This window comes from Notechis scutatus, chromosome 5, assembly GCF_049901735.1.
Source record: "Notechis scutatus isolate UNSWTSFEM ecotype Mainland chromosome 5, rNotScu1.2, whole genome shotgun sequence".
Classification (NCBI taxonomy): Eukaryota; Metazoa; Chordata; class Lepidosauria; order Squamata; family Elapidae; genus Notechis; species Notechis scutatus.
The window spans coordinates 55,748,191-55,764,609 of record NC_142013.1 but is presented as its reverse complement, the minus strand read 5'-3'; the positions used below and the strand labels follow the sequence as shown (position 1 = coordinate 55,764,609).

The following is a 16,419-nucleotide window of genomic DNA, read 5'->3' as shown; positions in this document are numbered from 1 at the left end:
CAGTAATTTTTATCCAAGATGTTGAAGACGTACTCTTATTAACTTTTATTGAACGTTAGAACAACTTTGTTCAAAGGCCAAATTTCAGAGTTCATATAGTGAATTATAACCCAAGTAAGGTTTCCAAGTTAAATGTTTTGTACTTTTGCAATACATCATTATTTTGAGAAGGTGTATTCCCACAATTTAATTAGCCATTCCTCTGCAGGAGGAACTGTATATATTTTCCAATAGAAAGCACAGAATATTCCTACAGCAGTTGCCAAATATGAATTACTTTTATACATTTTGTGTGAATTCAAGGCTTAGTAATATTTAGTAAAATAGATTGAAAAAGAAATGCAACTTTTAGATTTTTTTCATTCAGTTATAAATTGTTTTCTAAAATTGTTGAGCTTCAATTCAGGAAGTGATGGGATTCTACCAGTTTGTTAGGGGAAATTTTTTTTTTTGGGGGGGGGGGAGAACTTTGGGTCATGTATGTAAGCAATTATTGTCAAATTCAGTCTGAAAACAAAATATAAATCTACCTTGAATATTGATTTCTCTAATTTCCATACATTTTTCACATACATATTTATTTCCAACCTGCCTGAGGCCACAAATTTTTGACTAAGATGTTGACATTCCAACAGGTTCCCGAAAGAGATATACAATAAAATATGCATTTTTCCATTTCAGATGGGCCGAGTTGAGTATTTTAATTTAATCCATGAAGTCAGTTTTTAAGATAATGTGCAGAGAAATAGCCGTTGCTTGACCCAAATTTTAATCTTCTGTCTGTTCTGTCTTAATCCTTTTGTCTTGCCACAGCCAATTACTTAAGCATTATTGGGGAATATTCAAATACTTTATCACCACCTATGAAGACCTTAAATGAAATACAGTAGCTTCCTTGAAAAACGTTTGCCCAAAGTGCTACGCTTCTTCTCCTTCTGAATATATCCTGAAGTGCAAGTAATCCTTGACTTACAACCATTTGTTTAGTGACTATTTGAAGTCACCAACAGCCCTGAGAAAATGGCTGACTGTTTTTCACACAACCATTGCAGTATCCCCATGGTCACATGATCAAAATTCAGATGCTTTGACAACTGACTTACATTTATGATGGTTGCAGTGCCCTAGGGGGGAGGGTCGCGCACGCATGTACACATTGCCTTCTGGGTGCTGGCACACACACACAATTTTTGGCACAGGAGCCCAAAAAGGTTAGCCACCACTGCTATAGCTAGTTAGTGTTTTAAAAGATGTTATGGAAGAGGAACAAATTTCACCAGACAAGACTGAGATGGAGCTAAAAGTGGATTTGAAAATGACAGTCTATAAAAAAGATGTTGCACTGTGTATATAAAAGAATGGATGATATTTTCATAATTACAATTCATTAATTGAAAAATAAGCACTTAAAATGGAAATACAATTAACAAACCAATAGAGTTTGTTATTTTGTGCCAGTATTTGAAGAATGCTGGGCCTAAGACAGAACAGTGTGGTACCCCATTGCTTACTTCCCTCCATGTAGATGTAGTACCATTAAGGATTACTTGTTGAGTATATCAGCCAGTTACAAATCCATTTGATGGTGATGCTATCTATCCCACTTTTTTTCTAGCTTACCAAGAAGTAGATTGTAGTCTACCTTGTTGAATGCCTTGCTGAAATCTAAGTATATTATACTTAGTATACTTAGACGTAGTACATCTAAGTATACTATACTAAATATAATATAGTATACTAAGTAGTATGAAGTAGCTGTGAAATCAAATTTATATAATGGGACTATTCAATTGATCCCAAAAATATACATGTGAAACACACTTGGAAACTTGGTATTAGATTTTGTGTATTAGTGTATTTATTTTTCCCCAGATGGAACTAAACACAAATAAAAATTTAATACTAAGTACACTGTTGTCCATACATAATTAATAACGGGGTGGTAATGAATTGATAATGTGTTGTACTTGCTGGTTTTAATTCAAAGAGATAGAATTAAACAAAACAGACATACCTTCCAAAAGTCTCCCATAGGTTCTCATAAGGATTGATCCATTCTTTGACTATAGTCCTCGACGTGACCATAACTGAGCCCAAAATTTCTGCTGCTAGTCGTTAAGTGAGTTTTGCACCATTTTATGTCTGTTGTTGTCACAGTTGGCAACTTTTCAACCATGTTACTAACATAACAATTGCATTGATTCACTTAACTGTTGTTGCCACAGTTGTTAAGTGAATCAATGCAATTGTTAAGTTAGTAACAGTTGAAAAATGAATCTGGTTTCCCCATTGACTTTGCTTGTCAGATCACAAAAGATGATCACATGACACTGGAACAGTGCAGTTGTCATGAAAGCATGCCAGTTACTAATTATCTGAATTCTGATCACATGACCATGGGGATGCTGCAACAGTTGTGTCATAAATCATTTTTTCAGTGTTGTTGTAACTTCAAAATCACTAAACTAATGGCTGTAAGTCGAGGACTACCTGTGTTGAAGAATGTGGGATCATGACCACTTTTCCAGGTCTTGTTCTTAAGAATTTCTGGGGAAAATATTTCTACACTCTACACTCCTTTGCAATGTTTTACTTAAATCACTTAAGATTAACTGTTAGATAATTCAGATTTTAGACCTTAAGAGCAGCAATTAACTATGTTTATCTTAAGGCTCTGATTTGACCTAGATGTCCAAATGTTTAAAAATTGATAAATACAAACTACAAAAGAACAGCAGTTCAACTTAACTATGTAATAAAGTTGAAACTAATTAGTATTTTTAAAGTGAGTAATAGTAAGTGGATTATAAAATGGTATACTTAGAAGCATAAGCTCAGGCTCTTAAATTTGTACTAATTACAATTACCTCTATTTCAGTTATTTCAAGAAATATGAAATTAAGCAAAAACAAAACCTCAGAATTCCAGCACCATGATTATCTCGCATAAAACAAAGTGCATTTTTGTTTGATGTAGAGAAAAATATTTTTTTAAAAAACTAGTAATGAAGCATGTTTGAAAATTAATCTCAAGAATCGCGAATTATGTTTACTAGAAGTGAGGGATTGAAAAATTAGGGCATAATGGCATTGTATTAAGGAGATATATGAGCAGTGCTAAGAGACAAATGTAGATACATTCTTCTTTTTTAACCTATCAAATAACTACAGAAACCGATTTCTTGTTTTATTCATTTTTACTTGATCTGGCAAAGTGGAAACCAAAACAACTCTTCCTAGAAATGCCTCTTCAGCTGTTCACAAGAACCTTTGCTGTAAATTTTGGGAAGAATAGGCTGTTGTCAATAATCCCCTATTCAAGTCTTTAATTTGATATTCATCTCCAAAAAAGTTTTCGATATCAGGCTAAATCTCATATATAAATTAAGGGAACAGTGTTACATGCCAATTCCCTTTACTTTAGTGCAGGCAATCCATCCTCATTCATCCATACTCAGAATCAGGCTTTTACAAACATAAAGCCAATTAGTTTTATATCTTATGATATAATAACTGAATGTTATTATAAATTATATATTACTTTAGGATAAAATAACATAGTTCAGCAAATGGTACTATGCTTCTAAAACTGCATCATTAGCAAAACAAATATACTCACCATAATCTAATTAAAAATACTTCATCAGCATTCAATACCAATTAATTTGTACTCTGCATAAATTTTATGAACCAGGATTACATAGATTTACCACCAGTGTGCTATGATATTGCACAGTAGCATGAACTAAGGGAATTATCAAGTTATTAATTATTAGAACTAATTTGTCATACAATCAGCAATAACTGAGGAATTAATGCTAATATTAATTTATAACACTCACAAGCATGTTTTGTCGGAATTTATTTGTTTCCCACAATTAGTTCAATGTCTTGGAGATAGCCTCCCAGAAGATGGCTGAGGAAGCCTGAATTTTGACAACAAGACATCAAAATCCACAAAAGTGAATGGTTGATATTCATGGTGCTGCAGGTTCTTGTAGGTAGAAATGTCACATGTTTCTTGAGCAGTTTCAGGTGATGGCTTGGCCACTAAAAGGAGAAAAAGAATAATGTAAACCCAGAGAACAGAAACAAAGTCCCTAGCAAAATCAGGTTTTGATTGTACAAACTTTTTTTTGAGACTTACACATATCATTCGGTTGTGAATTATTCTAAGTTTGGGAAGGTAGGGTAAATATGTGATGACTGCAACTATCAATCAAACCAACCCATTTCAGGGTACCTTCTCCCAATTTGGAGGGAGGAAGAACTGAGGGGAGAGGAATTTGGGAGCTATAAGTGGAAGGATAGGTGTGAAGGACTCAGAACCTTGCGTAGGAAAGCTTCTATGTGTCATACAGATAGGTTATGAGTACCTAAGTGCTGGGGAAGACTAGATATGTTGTAATATAAATCAACATTTTATAGCCCATATTTAGCTATTTAATAAATTCTTTAAATATAAAGTAACTGTACAATCTTAAGTGTTTGCCATGTTCCTCTTAGCTATATTAACTCAGAAAACCAAAGGAAAAATTATAAACAATGAAGAGGGTTGGTGATTGCTACAAGAGAAGTAGATCCTTAAAAATAACATCTCCCAGAAATTAATTGGATTTTACTTTAATTTTGAAGAAAAAGATAGTAAGAAAAGGACACCAGAGATGAAACATGACATAAGATGGCAATGCTGGGAATTGAGCTGTTAGAATAAAAGTTAGTGACAAGGTAGGACAGCTTAAAGGAAAACAGAGTGACACCAAATAGTTTTAGAGATAGAAGTTTTTCAGAAAGTGTGTAACTCAAAAACACAGTGACATAGAACAGGTTCTGGACATAAAAGTTACCAAATAGGCTTATGATTGTGAAATATGGGCAATGAACAGTTTTTATAATCCAATAAGGTTTCCCTCAGGGAAGTTTGAGTGTAGGAAAGATGTAGCTTCTCTTCACAAAACAAGCTATATTTCAGTAAAATGAAATGAAATAAAATGATTTACATGTGTGAAAAACATATCCACATTTCACACACTCAAGAATATAATAATGTTAAAGAGAATTTGAATATCCAGTATTAAGTTGCAACTGATTACCAATATGTTATTAAAAAAACAGTAATAAACCAAAATACATGGGATGAGCATTTCCAAACAAGATATGCATGTAACCGAATCTCCAATGTTTATTTTACATTAGCTTCCACCACCAAATAGGCAAGCTAGTTGTTTTTCTAGCAATAGAATATAAACCAAAACATGCATATTCTATTATAAACCCAGAACCATATCTTTCCAAAGGAGCTTTTACATCAAACAGATAAACAGTGTTAAACACTCTAATTGTTCTTTTACTTCACAAAAGCTACAAATATGTTCACCCTTCAATGAAATTTTATTTTAAAAAATCCCTGGGTTTGAGGTGAAGCCAAAATTTGTTTAGCTGCTGTTTGCTGAATGAGCCATAAAAGCCTGGTTTATGTATTATTATAAATGGAAATTATTATCTATATTGTTAATTGTTTTGTTTTGTTTACTTGCTGGAATATAAAGGCAGAGCACGACTTAAGCATAAGCCACTGCTTGAAAACTACGGTGATATATTCACACACTGTACAAAACTAAAGCCAAACAAACCATGCATTAATTTTGCATGGTATGAATCCAGTCATTGATTGGAATCTGGTTGTAACATGAAACTAATCATCTCCAGTTCTCAACAGAACACATTTACCATTAATTTATATGGCTCAGTTTTCCACTCAACATATTAGCCCTCTACCCCGCCTCATCATAAATTATCAAAGGAGTGATGCTTCAAAATTAATAATTTTAAAGTATAACACATGACATACCATCTCAAAGGCCTGGGCAATAATCCAAAATTTTGAGCTTCAAATGTTCTGCATAGACACATAATTATTCTTAGTGATACTTTCCTTATAGACTAAGTACTCAGTTTGATTTTTAATAGTGACTGGGCAGATGATTTTAATGTCTGAAATGAATGTTATCTTTTATTAACTGTATACTTTTACAGTACAATTGAATTATTTTTGAATTATTTCCATCCTTAAGTGTGTTTAAAACATTTTAGATAAATGTAAATATACAGGGAATATTGGATATGTACCCCTCAGTGTTCAATATACTCTATTTCTATAGCAATATTTAGTAATTATTTAAGCCTCTTCCACTGAAATGATTTCCACCTGGATGTCTATTAATATTTATCTATGGCTTTTAGTTATATTATTAATGTTCTACCTGTATACAATTGCATTTTAATAGACTGTTATTTATAGGCAGCTTTAAATTTTACCTTCTCTGATCTACTGTTCCAATTTTCTAGACTAGCCAAGCTAAACTTAAAGAGAGCCAGGACATGTCTTTTCTGCCACTATTTTTCCAGGCACTGCTGCCCCCTTCTGGAACTCAAAATAATTGAGGATTTTTGGGGTGGGGTGTTATAGGTGTTAAACTTCAAAATCTTTGAGGATATTTATCACTTTGACATGCATGTTGAATGTTAAGTTTCTCATTTGTTAATTTATATTACAACTGGTATCTATTATTTTCTCTTTGTTTATAAATGGATAGATTATTGAAAATAATAGATCTTAAATATATTGATATATACTACAGAATTTAAAATATAGAAAAATGAACATGAAAAGCTTCATGGGAAGATTTTTAGAATATGAAGAAAATTATGTTTACTTTAGGAATTTATTTGGGGTATTTTGAGATTAAGAGAATATTTTAAGAATTTTCAAGGAGTGAAAGAGAATGAAAATTCAGATAGCAAGGGAGCTGAAAGGCAGACTATCTGATGCAAACATGCATCATAATGATTAAATCACCAACAGTGACATTTTTGCTGACCTACAGGCACTTATTTTCTTCACATCCTAACAAAGTTCCTTCCTTCCAGAACTGATTTATGTATCTATCAAAAGGTTCAAGAAGGGATGAAAAAGAGTGAAAAGTACCACATAAATAGCAAGTTTCAAACAAAAAGTAACATTAAGCCACGAGCAAGTGCAGATAGAAGAAAAATCTGAAAACAGGTCACTCAAATGTCTATAGTTTGTGCTTTAGCAAGTAGTGACAAAATTTTCCTTTCCTTTATGAAGACATTTTCACATGGTCATTACAGTTTTGAATGTTCTAAGTTTTCTTAACACTTCAAACAAGAGAAAGTAGCAAAAATAGAATGCTGTTTCCTCCCCCTCCTCAAATCTTCCATTAGCATCTTTAAAGTTTAATGGGAGAATCAGAGAACATAACTGTAAAAGAGTATAACAGTTCATCAGCAATGTGAAAAGGCCTTCTTCGGAAAGTACATTAGGAAAGCGGGAAGAAACATTTCAAGACATTACTTCAAATAATGGGAAAGTCAGAATATATTTGTTTCTATAAATCCTTTCAACCAATAGAACTAATGCAGAAGAAGATAAAGTGATACCCTGTGGAGTGCTTTGTTCTTCAATCTGAGCTTCTACTTCTGGGATGATCTCCTCCTTCAGGGTGTTTTTTATCACTGGAATTCTTTCCTTTGAAACTTCAGGCACTGGTTCTTCAAAAATTATCTCTTGCATCTTAGTTTTTTGCATTTTCTTTGTAATGTTTTCATCCTGTTCCAGATTTTGTGATATATTTTGTGGAGTTCTCCGTGGATCAGTTTCACAGAGAGATACTTCCAGGCTTCCAGATGAAACTTCTGTTGGCTTTTGACTCTCTGCATTCACTATTCCTAAGTTCTTGCTCTTTAAATGTATTTCTTTAGGCCTTTGTTGTGAAGCAGTTTTTATCATATCTGATTCTAACTGCTTATTGTCAGTTGTCTGGCGGAGTTCTTTTTGTCTGTGTGGCTTCTCTTTGAAGTCATCGTCTTCGGAATCAGAGCTAGAGTCTGATTCAGAACTAGATGAAGAGAATGGTTCTTCATCCGTTAACCTCTTCCCTAAGCCTTTTGTGGAAGAGAAAACTGGTGTTATCTCAAAAGGAAACTGTGCCTTCTGAGGAAACATTACCAAAGTTTTCATTGCCAAGGATTTTTTCAGATCTTCATCTGTTAATTTTACAGCTGCATCAGGTTTACAGTTAGTTATGACCTTCCCCTTATCTGTAAATTGTGGGAAAGAATTAGGAGACAGCTTTAAAAAACAACAACACCAACCTCTACTTTGGGCAGATTAATAGTTGGGTTTGCTCTTTCAGTATTAATTCCAGCTGGCTAATTTCAATTTCTGAGTTGGCACAGAAGGGCTTATAATTTCTAGATAAATATTTTCAAGGCTATCACAATGATATATAATTCTGGTATAACTGATATGTGAAATTAACTGATACAAATTTCAACTGTTTCAGAAAAATATCTATTAGATTTCATATCAATATAAAACATTTTAAAATATATCCTTTTAATTAAATTTGTATGCCACCCATCTCACTATCCAAAGCAACTCTGGGGCAGCTTACAATACCATAAAAACATAAATATAAAACATTAACATTAACAAATGTTTCTTCTAGGAACTTTAGCATAATATCAACTTGATACACTTGGCTGTTTATAAACTTTGTCAGGCATACTCTGATCCAATCTCCAGAATTGAACACTTCCCTATTATCACAACTGCATGTTGTATTTCATGTTGCAATATTCAACTATTTGAACTGTGGTAAGCAACAACATATGTTTCAAGTCTATTATATATTCTGTATATATCTATGTACACAAGATATTCAGAATATACAATAGACTTGAAACACACACACACACACATACGTTTTCTCCCGCGTAAGATTGGAAGTATCTAGGCAACGTTTCGATGAAGTCTCATTCATCATCTTCAGGCTTGTGTCTTCAGCTCTGTGCTTCTCAGAGTAATGTGACCTTGCAGCTGCTTCTTCCTTTTGACTGCTAGTGGGGGTGTGACACAAGCCTGAAGATGATGAATGAGACTTTATCGAAACGTTGCCTAGATACTTCCAATCTTACACGGGAGAAAACCCGAATAACCAAAGACCCACATACAAATACCCGCGAGAACCTCAGAAAACAAACACACACACACACACACACACACACACACACACACACACACGTATGGTATTCAGCTTTGTTCGGGTATTTTCCCACGTCATTATAGTTGTGCTTTTAAAGTTGTAGCAACGTTTCGGCAGAATCTCATCTGCCATCATCAGGCTTGTGTATTGTGTTCGTCTGCGAGTCAGGCTTTCACAGCCGTTTCTGTTTTAAATTTGGTGCTAGCCTACTGCTGCGCCAGAATGTTTTTTTCTTCATCCTGATTGGTTGGGAGTCTTGGTCTGTGTTTATTGGTCTTGGAGTTTGCTGTGTTCTTCTTGATTGGTGTTTCTAATATCTTCTGTCTGTTTTGTGGCTTTTTTTGTCTTGATTGGCTGGCAACATTGTGTCTGACTCACAGACGAACACAATACAGAAGCCTGATGATGGCAGATGAGATTCTGCCGAAACGTTGCTACAACTTTAAAAGCACAACTATAATGATGTGGGAAAATACCCGAACAAAGCTGAATACCATATATGCAAGTACCCGCGAAAACTTAAGAATATATATATATATATATATATATATATATATATATATATATATATATACAGAAAGAAAACATATATATAAAAGCCCCTCTATGAGGAAGAAGTGTGTATAAGTTTGATATATCAATAAGTCTGTTTGTGTTTGTGTGTGTGTGTGTAAAATCGCAAGGTTATATCTGATTTATTTTGGTCATGTCATATGTGCAAATTCATTGTGCAAGCAAAGAACTTGCTGGCTTGATACCATCAAATATAAAAATGAAAATCTAACAATTGAAAGAAGTTGTGATTGACAGAGTACCATGGAGAGCAATTGCCCATAAAATCACCAAGAGATTGACGCGACTGAACTGTTAAACAATTAGTTAAGAAACAATGGTTATTTCTCAGCAGAGGGCACCACAATTTTATCTACTCAAATCTTTCCATAACACTCAAGTGCAATTAAAGTGCCTCTGATTAAACAATGTTTATCATCATAGATGGCAGGTACGCAGAGAAATTGTTTTCAAGGCTATTTAACCATGCAAAGCAAAACAACGAAATAAAAATATGAAGCTTTGGTTTTTTTTTTAACATAAATAGTAATTGATGACAAACTAGTAAAGCTTTTTTAATGTACTGGGAAAGAGGTATCTATGCATATTAGTGATGCTTACGTTTATTAGCACACAAAAATTATCACTTTACTTCATGTTATAGCACTGCAAAACCATGAGAAGATTAAGTTCTTGTTTTTTTAATTTGTTTATTCAAAATTTCAAAATTTTTTTAAAAAAGAGAAACATGTTCTCACATTTTGCAGCCCTGTTGTAACAGTGTACATATCCATTAGTGTCAATTAAATTCATTTACTACAAATATATCTATAGTTTGTTTACTAAATCCATACTTATTTATATTATTAAATTACAATATTTATTAATTTACATTACTTTACATAGATACATATCTATATACACATTTATGCTATTTCCTATTTTTCTCTAGAATTTCTTTAATCATTTTCACTAAAAATCTTTACTTCTTTTTTTCTCAACCATTTGTACCATATATTCCATATTATAAAGAAATCTCCTTCTTCCTTATTTTTTAAAAACATGGTTAATCTAATCATTTCTGGGCATTGGTGAATTTTGTTGATTACTGCCAGGTCTGTAGGTACCGTTGTCGATTTCCAGTTTTGGGCAAAAGCTATCCTTGCCGCTGTAATAATGTGTAATATTAAACGCTGATTCTTCTTGTCCCATACCGGTTCCAACATTCCCAATAGGAAGGTCTCTGGGTTAAACTTAATCTTTTGTTTTGTCAACTCTTCTAGCCATGCCTGGATCTTAAGCCAATACTTTCGCGCTTGGGGACACGTCCACCACATGTGAAAATACGTTCCCTGGCTATGATTGCACTTCCAACATTTGGCTGACAATTTGGGGAACATTCTAGCTAATCTCGCTGGTGGCAGATGCCAGTGATAAAACATTTTGTAAATATTTTTCTTGTAGGAGACTGATAACATTAGTTTATAATTAGTTTGCCAAATTCGTTCCCATTGTTCTAAATCAATACTATGGCCACAATTTTTGGCCCATAAATTCTAATCTCTGTTTTCATTTTTTTCAAGCCATTCTAATCAAAGTGACAAACTTTTTGATATAGACAATATGAGCTTTTAATAATTATTTTAGAACTATTAGATAGTTATAGAACTTAACATCATAGACATTGTGCTGCATTAGTCATACAACTGTAATAGAGAATAAACATTTTAAAGCATGATATAGAAAAACCAATTATGCTGCATTTTTTGAAAATTGAATATGAAATCATTTTTTACACTAGCCGTATTAATTCAAAGATAATAGCTACCTAAGTTCTCAAGTTCTGATTTATTGAAACCCTAACATTATAAATATTTTCTTTTTGAAATACATATATTAAAGGTTGTTCGAAACTGCTTTATAGAATATTATAGTTCACTATGCAGAAAATAAGCAGCTTTTTAAGATGTGAAGGAAAAATGCTAGCATACATGCAGGCAATATTTTAAAGTTATTGTGATTATAAATTTTTCAGAGACTGTTGCCCAGACAGCATACATTCATTGTATCTTGCAGTAGAATCAAATTAAAGTATTATATAATTTCCTAATTAATTTAAGATTTATATGGCCATTTATTTTAAAACAACTTTCAATAAAATTATAAAAATCATAAAAACATAAAAAACTAGAAACTCACACTTCCAGCAAACTTCCTATGCGCTCCAATAAGTCTCCGCAGGCTCCACCTCTTTACTGTAATGCCTGCAGTTTTATTTGCTCTCTGGAAGGCTAACAGGGTGGGGGCCCGCCACATTGCCAGGGGAATGTGTTCTATAAGTTGGAGACAGCTATGGAAAAAGCATACTTCCTAGGTCCCTCTAGATCAGGGGTCCCCAACCACCGGTCCCTGGACCGGTACCGGTCCGTGGAACATTTTCTACCGGGCCGCCGGTTTGCTGGGCGCCGCCATCTTGTTTCGATGAGAAAGTTTTTTTTAAAGACTCCAATTTTTCTTCTTTCCTTTCTCCCAAAATGAAAATACGAAAAATGAACTGCATAAAGTTCTGCTACAGCAGGCATTCGTTCCCCCAAAAAGGAACTCACAAATTACAGAACAAAAAAAAAAAAAGAGAGTAGGACCAGGATATAGGCAGACGCAAAACTTTATATGCAAAAAATAGCCAATCTGGGCAGTTAGCCCTGAGGGAAGTGTGGGGGGGGGGGCAGGGAATGGTAACAGCCGGCATGCATTTTTCAAAAGAACCACACAGGCTGCTGAGCCCTGGACAGAAAGAGTGAGCCGAGTAACATTTTGTTGCTTCCTGATTGACTAATTTCAAGCTCCCGGCTGCACTAATCGGGCAGGGCCATGTCGCTCCAGGCGCAAGATTAAATTCAAACGGCCGTGTATCAGGGAGTCGGTTGCGCCGCTTCTGCGGGAGAATCTTTTCATTGCAAGGCAAGCAGGTGGGTAAGCGCCGTGAGGTGGGGGGGTGTCAGATGGGGTGCTGCTGTTAAAAAAAAAAAAACTGAGCGAAAACAAATTTAATTTGGATTTAGTGGAAGGACAAGTTTTCCACTTTGTTGGATGGGTTCTAGTTGAACAAATGAAGCCGAAAAAGGGGGCTCTTGCTTTGGGGTCGCTCGGCTCGCCTTGCCTTGTCATGTGTGCTGATGCCGGTACCGGGCCGCGGATCATTTTGTGATGCCGGTACCGGGCCGTGGCACAAAAAAGGTTGGGGGCCACTGCTCTAGATGACAATATTTCAGAGAAGGGATTGAAGTGTGCATGGGATGGCTGATACCTTCAAGAAGAGGCAGCTTCACAAATCTCCTGGATTTGTACCATATAGAACTTTAAAGTTAATGACCATCAATTTGAATTGCACTTGGAAGGAAACTGAAAGCCAGTGCAGCTTGTGCAACAGGTTATAAAATCTGCAAACATCCAACATTATGTGTTCCATTGTATTCTAGTCCAATTGTAACTTCCAGATGGTCTTCAATGACATGCCTGAGAATAGCATGTATGGACATGCACTTAGCTCTTCCTGTGATATCCATAAAGAAAGCATCAATGGTAGAAGGTAGTCACATGGACCCCCCAAAAAGATGAAGCTTCTATAAGGTATTGGGCATTCATGTATATTCTGAGTGGGCATTCATTTATATTCTGAGTCACATTACCCTTTAAACCGGGATCTGCATAGAGTTATATAACACCATTATACTATCAAGTTTATGTTCAGCAAGTCAATTTTTAAAATTTTTATCCAGCATTATGTAGCAAATCAGAGAATGTATCAAATGAAGACATAAGGCCTTTTAAAATAAAGGTAACCTGCTAAAGTTAGATGACACACAAAAATAACTTTTATTTGCTCCTCTCTTTGTAGGTACCGGTAGGTAAAAGAAATAATTTTTAAAATGGGAAATGGTAAAACACTAGGAATGGATGGATTCCTATTGAGTGGTTTAAGACATATAAAGATTTTTTTTGCTACCAAAATCCTGTGAAATATCTGATGAGATATTTCATAAAGGAATCTTAGCAGCAGCATTTAATCAGGCCTATATTACAGTTCTACCAAAAGCAGGAAAAGACTATACTCAGGTTTGCTAATTAATATCCAATTTTATTGGTTAATATTGTACAAAGATATTAAATTTCTGTATAATCTTTTTAAAAATTAAGTACTTCCCCATATATTTTGGGTCCATAACTCCTAGCATTAAAAAGTAGCATGGAATTACAATTCCATCATATCTCGAGGTCATCACATTGGAAAAGGATAATTTAAAGGCTTATGAAAGTCTTCATATTTGGTTAGATATTAGCCCTCTCGTGTATATCAGAGATTCACAGCTTGTGTTTTTATTATGTGATTTGAATATGATAGTTACTGAGTAGATAGAATTTATTTAGTCTCATTATTTTGCTCCCATGAAAACCCATGCTATTAGTTTAAAAACAAAATATTTACATATATCTATCAAGTAGGATTTTTAACAGCTTTCATTGATACCACTGAGAAATGTGCTTAAAGATTAATTCCTGTAGAGTCAGAACTAAGAACAGGAGGTGGCAGGCAGAAAGGGAAAAAAGGGTAATGCAGAATTTTGGCCACCACACTATAAAAAAGATGTTGAGACTCTAGAAAAAGTTCAGAGAACAGCAACCAAAATGATTAGAGGACTGAAGACTAAAACATATAAAGAATGGTTACAGGAACTGGGCATGGCTAGTCTAGTGAAGAGAAGGACCAGGGGAGACATAATAGCAGTCTTCCAATACTTGGGGGTCTGTCATAGAGGAAGTCAATCTGTTTTCCAAAGCACCTGAAAGACATCCTAATGGATGGAAACTGATCAAGGAGAGGTTCAACCTAGAAATAAGGAGGAATTTTCTGACAGTGAGAACAATCAATGCAGGAAGTTGTGGAGCTTCATCACTGGAGGCTTTCAAGAAGGGACTGGACTGCCATTTGTCAGAAATGGTGTAGGTTCTCCTGCTTGGGCGGGGTTTGAACTAAATGACCTACAAGGTCCCTTCCAACTGTGTTAATCTGTAAGATCTGTAAGAATTGCATGGATGAGGAAATGAGTTTGTGTATGGTGTGTTTATGTGAGAGAGAAAGAAAGAGAAGAAATGCAGGTGATTCTTTTCCTTTCTATTTAATGGATTTTCCCATGGGAATTATGGTTTATGGAATGGGAGAGCAGTAATATTTTATTGTAGTTTTAAATGTAATTCTTTTGAGTAAGAACATTCATCCTATAACAAAACCCACACAACAGCTTTGGATCTTGACATTCTACAAAATATGAAAAATAGCAATTGCTTAGTTGTTTCAATAATAAATATTTTTCTTGGCAATAATTATTTTAAATTGTCTTACCTTTTGGGAAGCCTTTTTTAGAATCACCTGGTTTGGTGCAGAGATAAAGAGAAGGCATATTTCTTGGACCCCATGCTTGCTCTAATAAAGCCTATAAAAATCAGAAAAGATATTTGATGAACAATCTTTTAATTAGCATGTATTTTTCAAAAATATGTAAGGCATACAGTAACATAGCCATAGATGAGTAACAAGCGCATGGAATAGTGATAATAGCTCACATAAGAATTCCTTGTGAAAAATTCTGAAATCTTTTCAGTTAAAAGGCTTGTTGCTATATGTACAGGTAGTCTTTGACTTACGACCACAACTGAGCCAAAAAAAATTGTTGTTAAATGTGTTTTGCCCCATTTTACAGCATTTCTTGCCACAGTTGTTAAGTGAATCACTGCAGTTGATAAGTTAGTAACCTGGTTGTTAAATGACTATGTACACTGAGAGCTTCTGCACTGGAAACAAATTCCTTGTGTGTCTAATCACACTTGGCCAAATAAATATTCTATTCTATTCCTATTCCATTCTATTCTATTTAGAAATGAGTTGATAAGTCAAATTCAAGTCAATTCCACCAGAACTCTGCAAGACCCAAGCAACATTAGACACTGCTGTCATACCCATCAGAAACTACAATTGGTCCGCCCTCAAATAAATAAAATATTGTGAGAGGTAAAATTTGGATATGAATATTCCTGTCCTAATTATGCCTAAATAATTAAAATATTTCTTTTGTCAATCTTATCGACTCTCTCAAGCAAAGAAATACAACCGGTATTACTTGAAACATTTCGTTTCAGACAACTTTCAAAATAAAATTCACTTTAGCCACAACTGAATTCAAGAGTTCAAGGTGCTGCATATAAACTCTTAACAACACTGTTCCTGGTCTCTATCTCCCCTGCCACCATTACCCTTTTTCTCTTCCCTGCCCCAAGGGTGTGTTCATGTCAGTTTTCTTCAAAACTATTAGCTATGCATTTGATGAAGTGGGCCGAGACTCATGACAATTTATAAGATAAGAATTGTAAACCTTCTTGATTTATGTTTTTACTCGCCAACAGTTTATTCTTCGCCTTGCAGACTGGAAAATAATCCACGTGTACAATGTACATCTAGATAGTAGTAGATACCCCGAGTAAAATTATAGATGTCCTAAATATCAAATAATACCAGCTGGAAACTTCAGGTCAAATCCAGACAGACAATAAATGTGATTATTGGCACAGACATACGGCGGGGCAATTGCTTATATTCCTGGCTACAGGCGGACGCCCAACAGGAAAACGGAATCCATAAGCAACTCCTTAATGAACCTCATCCTCCGTTACCTTAAACACGGCGACACGACCGCATCCCGTCACCTGGGTGGCCGCCATCTTGGCGTCTCCCAAAACCTGTC

The 16,419-nt window shown here is 34.7% G+C and overlaps 1 protein-coding gene across 2 annotated transcripts; it reads right to left on the bottom strand.

Moving 5' to 3' along the window:
• Positions 1–561: 561 nt before the first annotated feature.
• On the bottom strand, positions 562–16,418 carry NDUFV3 (NADH:ubiquinone oxidoreductase subunit V3). 2 transcript variants are annotated; one of them, XM_026674010.2, is made up of 4 exons: positions 16,349–16,418; positions 15,024–15,114; positions 7,464–8,123; positions 562–4,049 (listed from the first exon to the last, which is right to left on the bottom strand). In XM_026674010.2, exons 1-4 carry the CDS (start codon positions 16,394–16,396, stop codon positions 3,883–3,885), a joined length of 966 nt encoding a protein of 321 aa, XP_026529795.2. In that variant the 5' UTR covers positions 16,397–16,418; the 3' UTR covers positions 562–3,882. The 2 variants fall into 2 exon arrangements, with proteins under 2 accessions (XP_026529795.2, XP_087823687.1); XM_087967561.1 differs by having other exon boundaries at positions 7,464–7,967.
• Position 16,419: the final 1 nt, after the last annotated feature.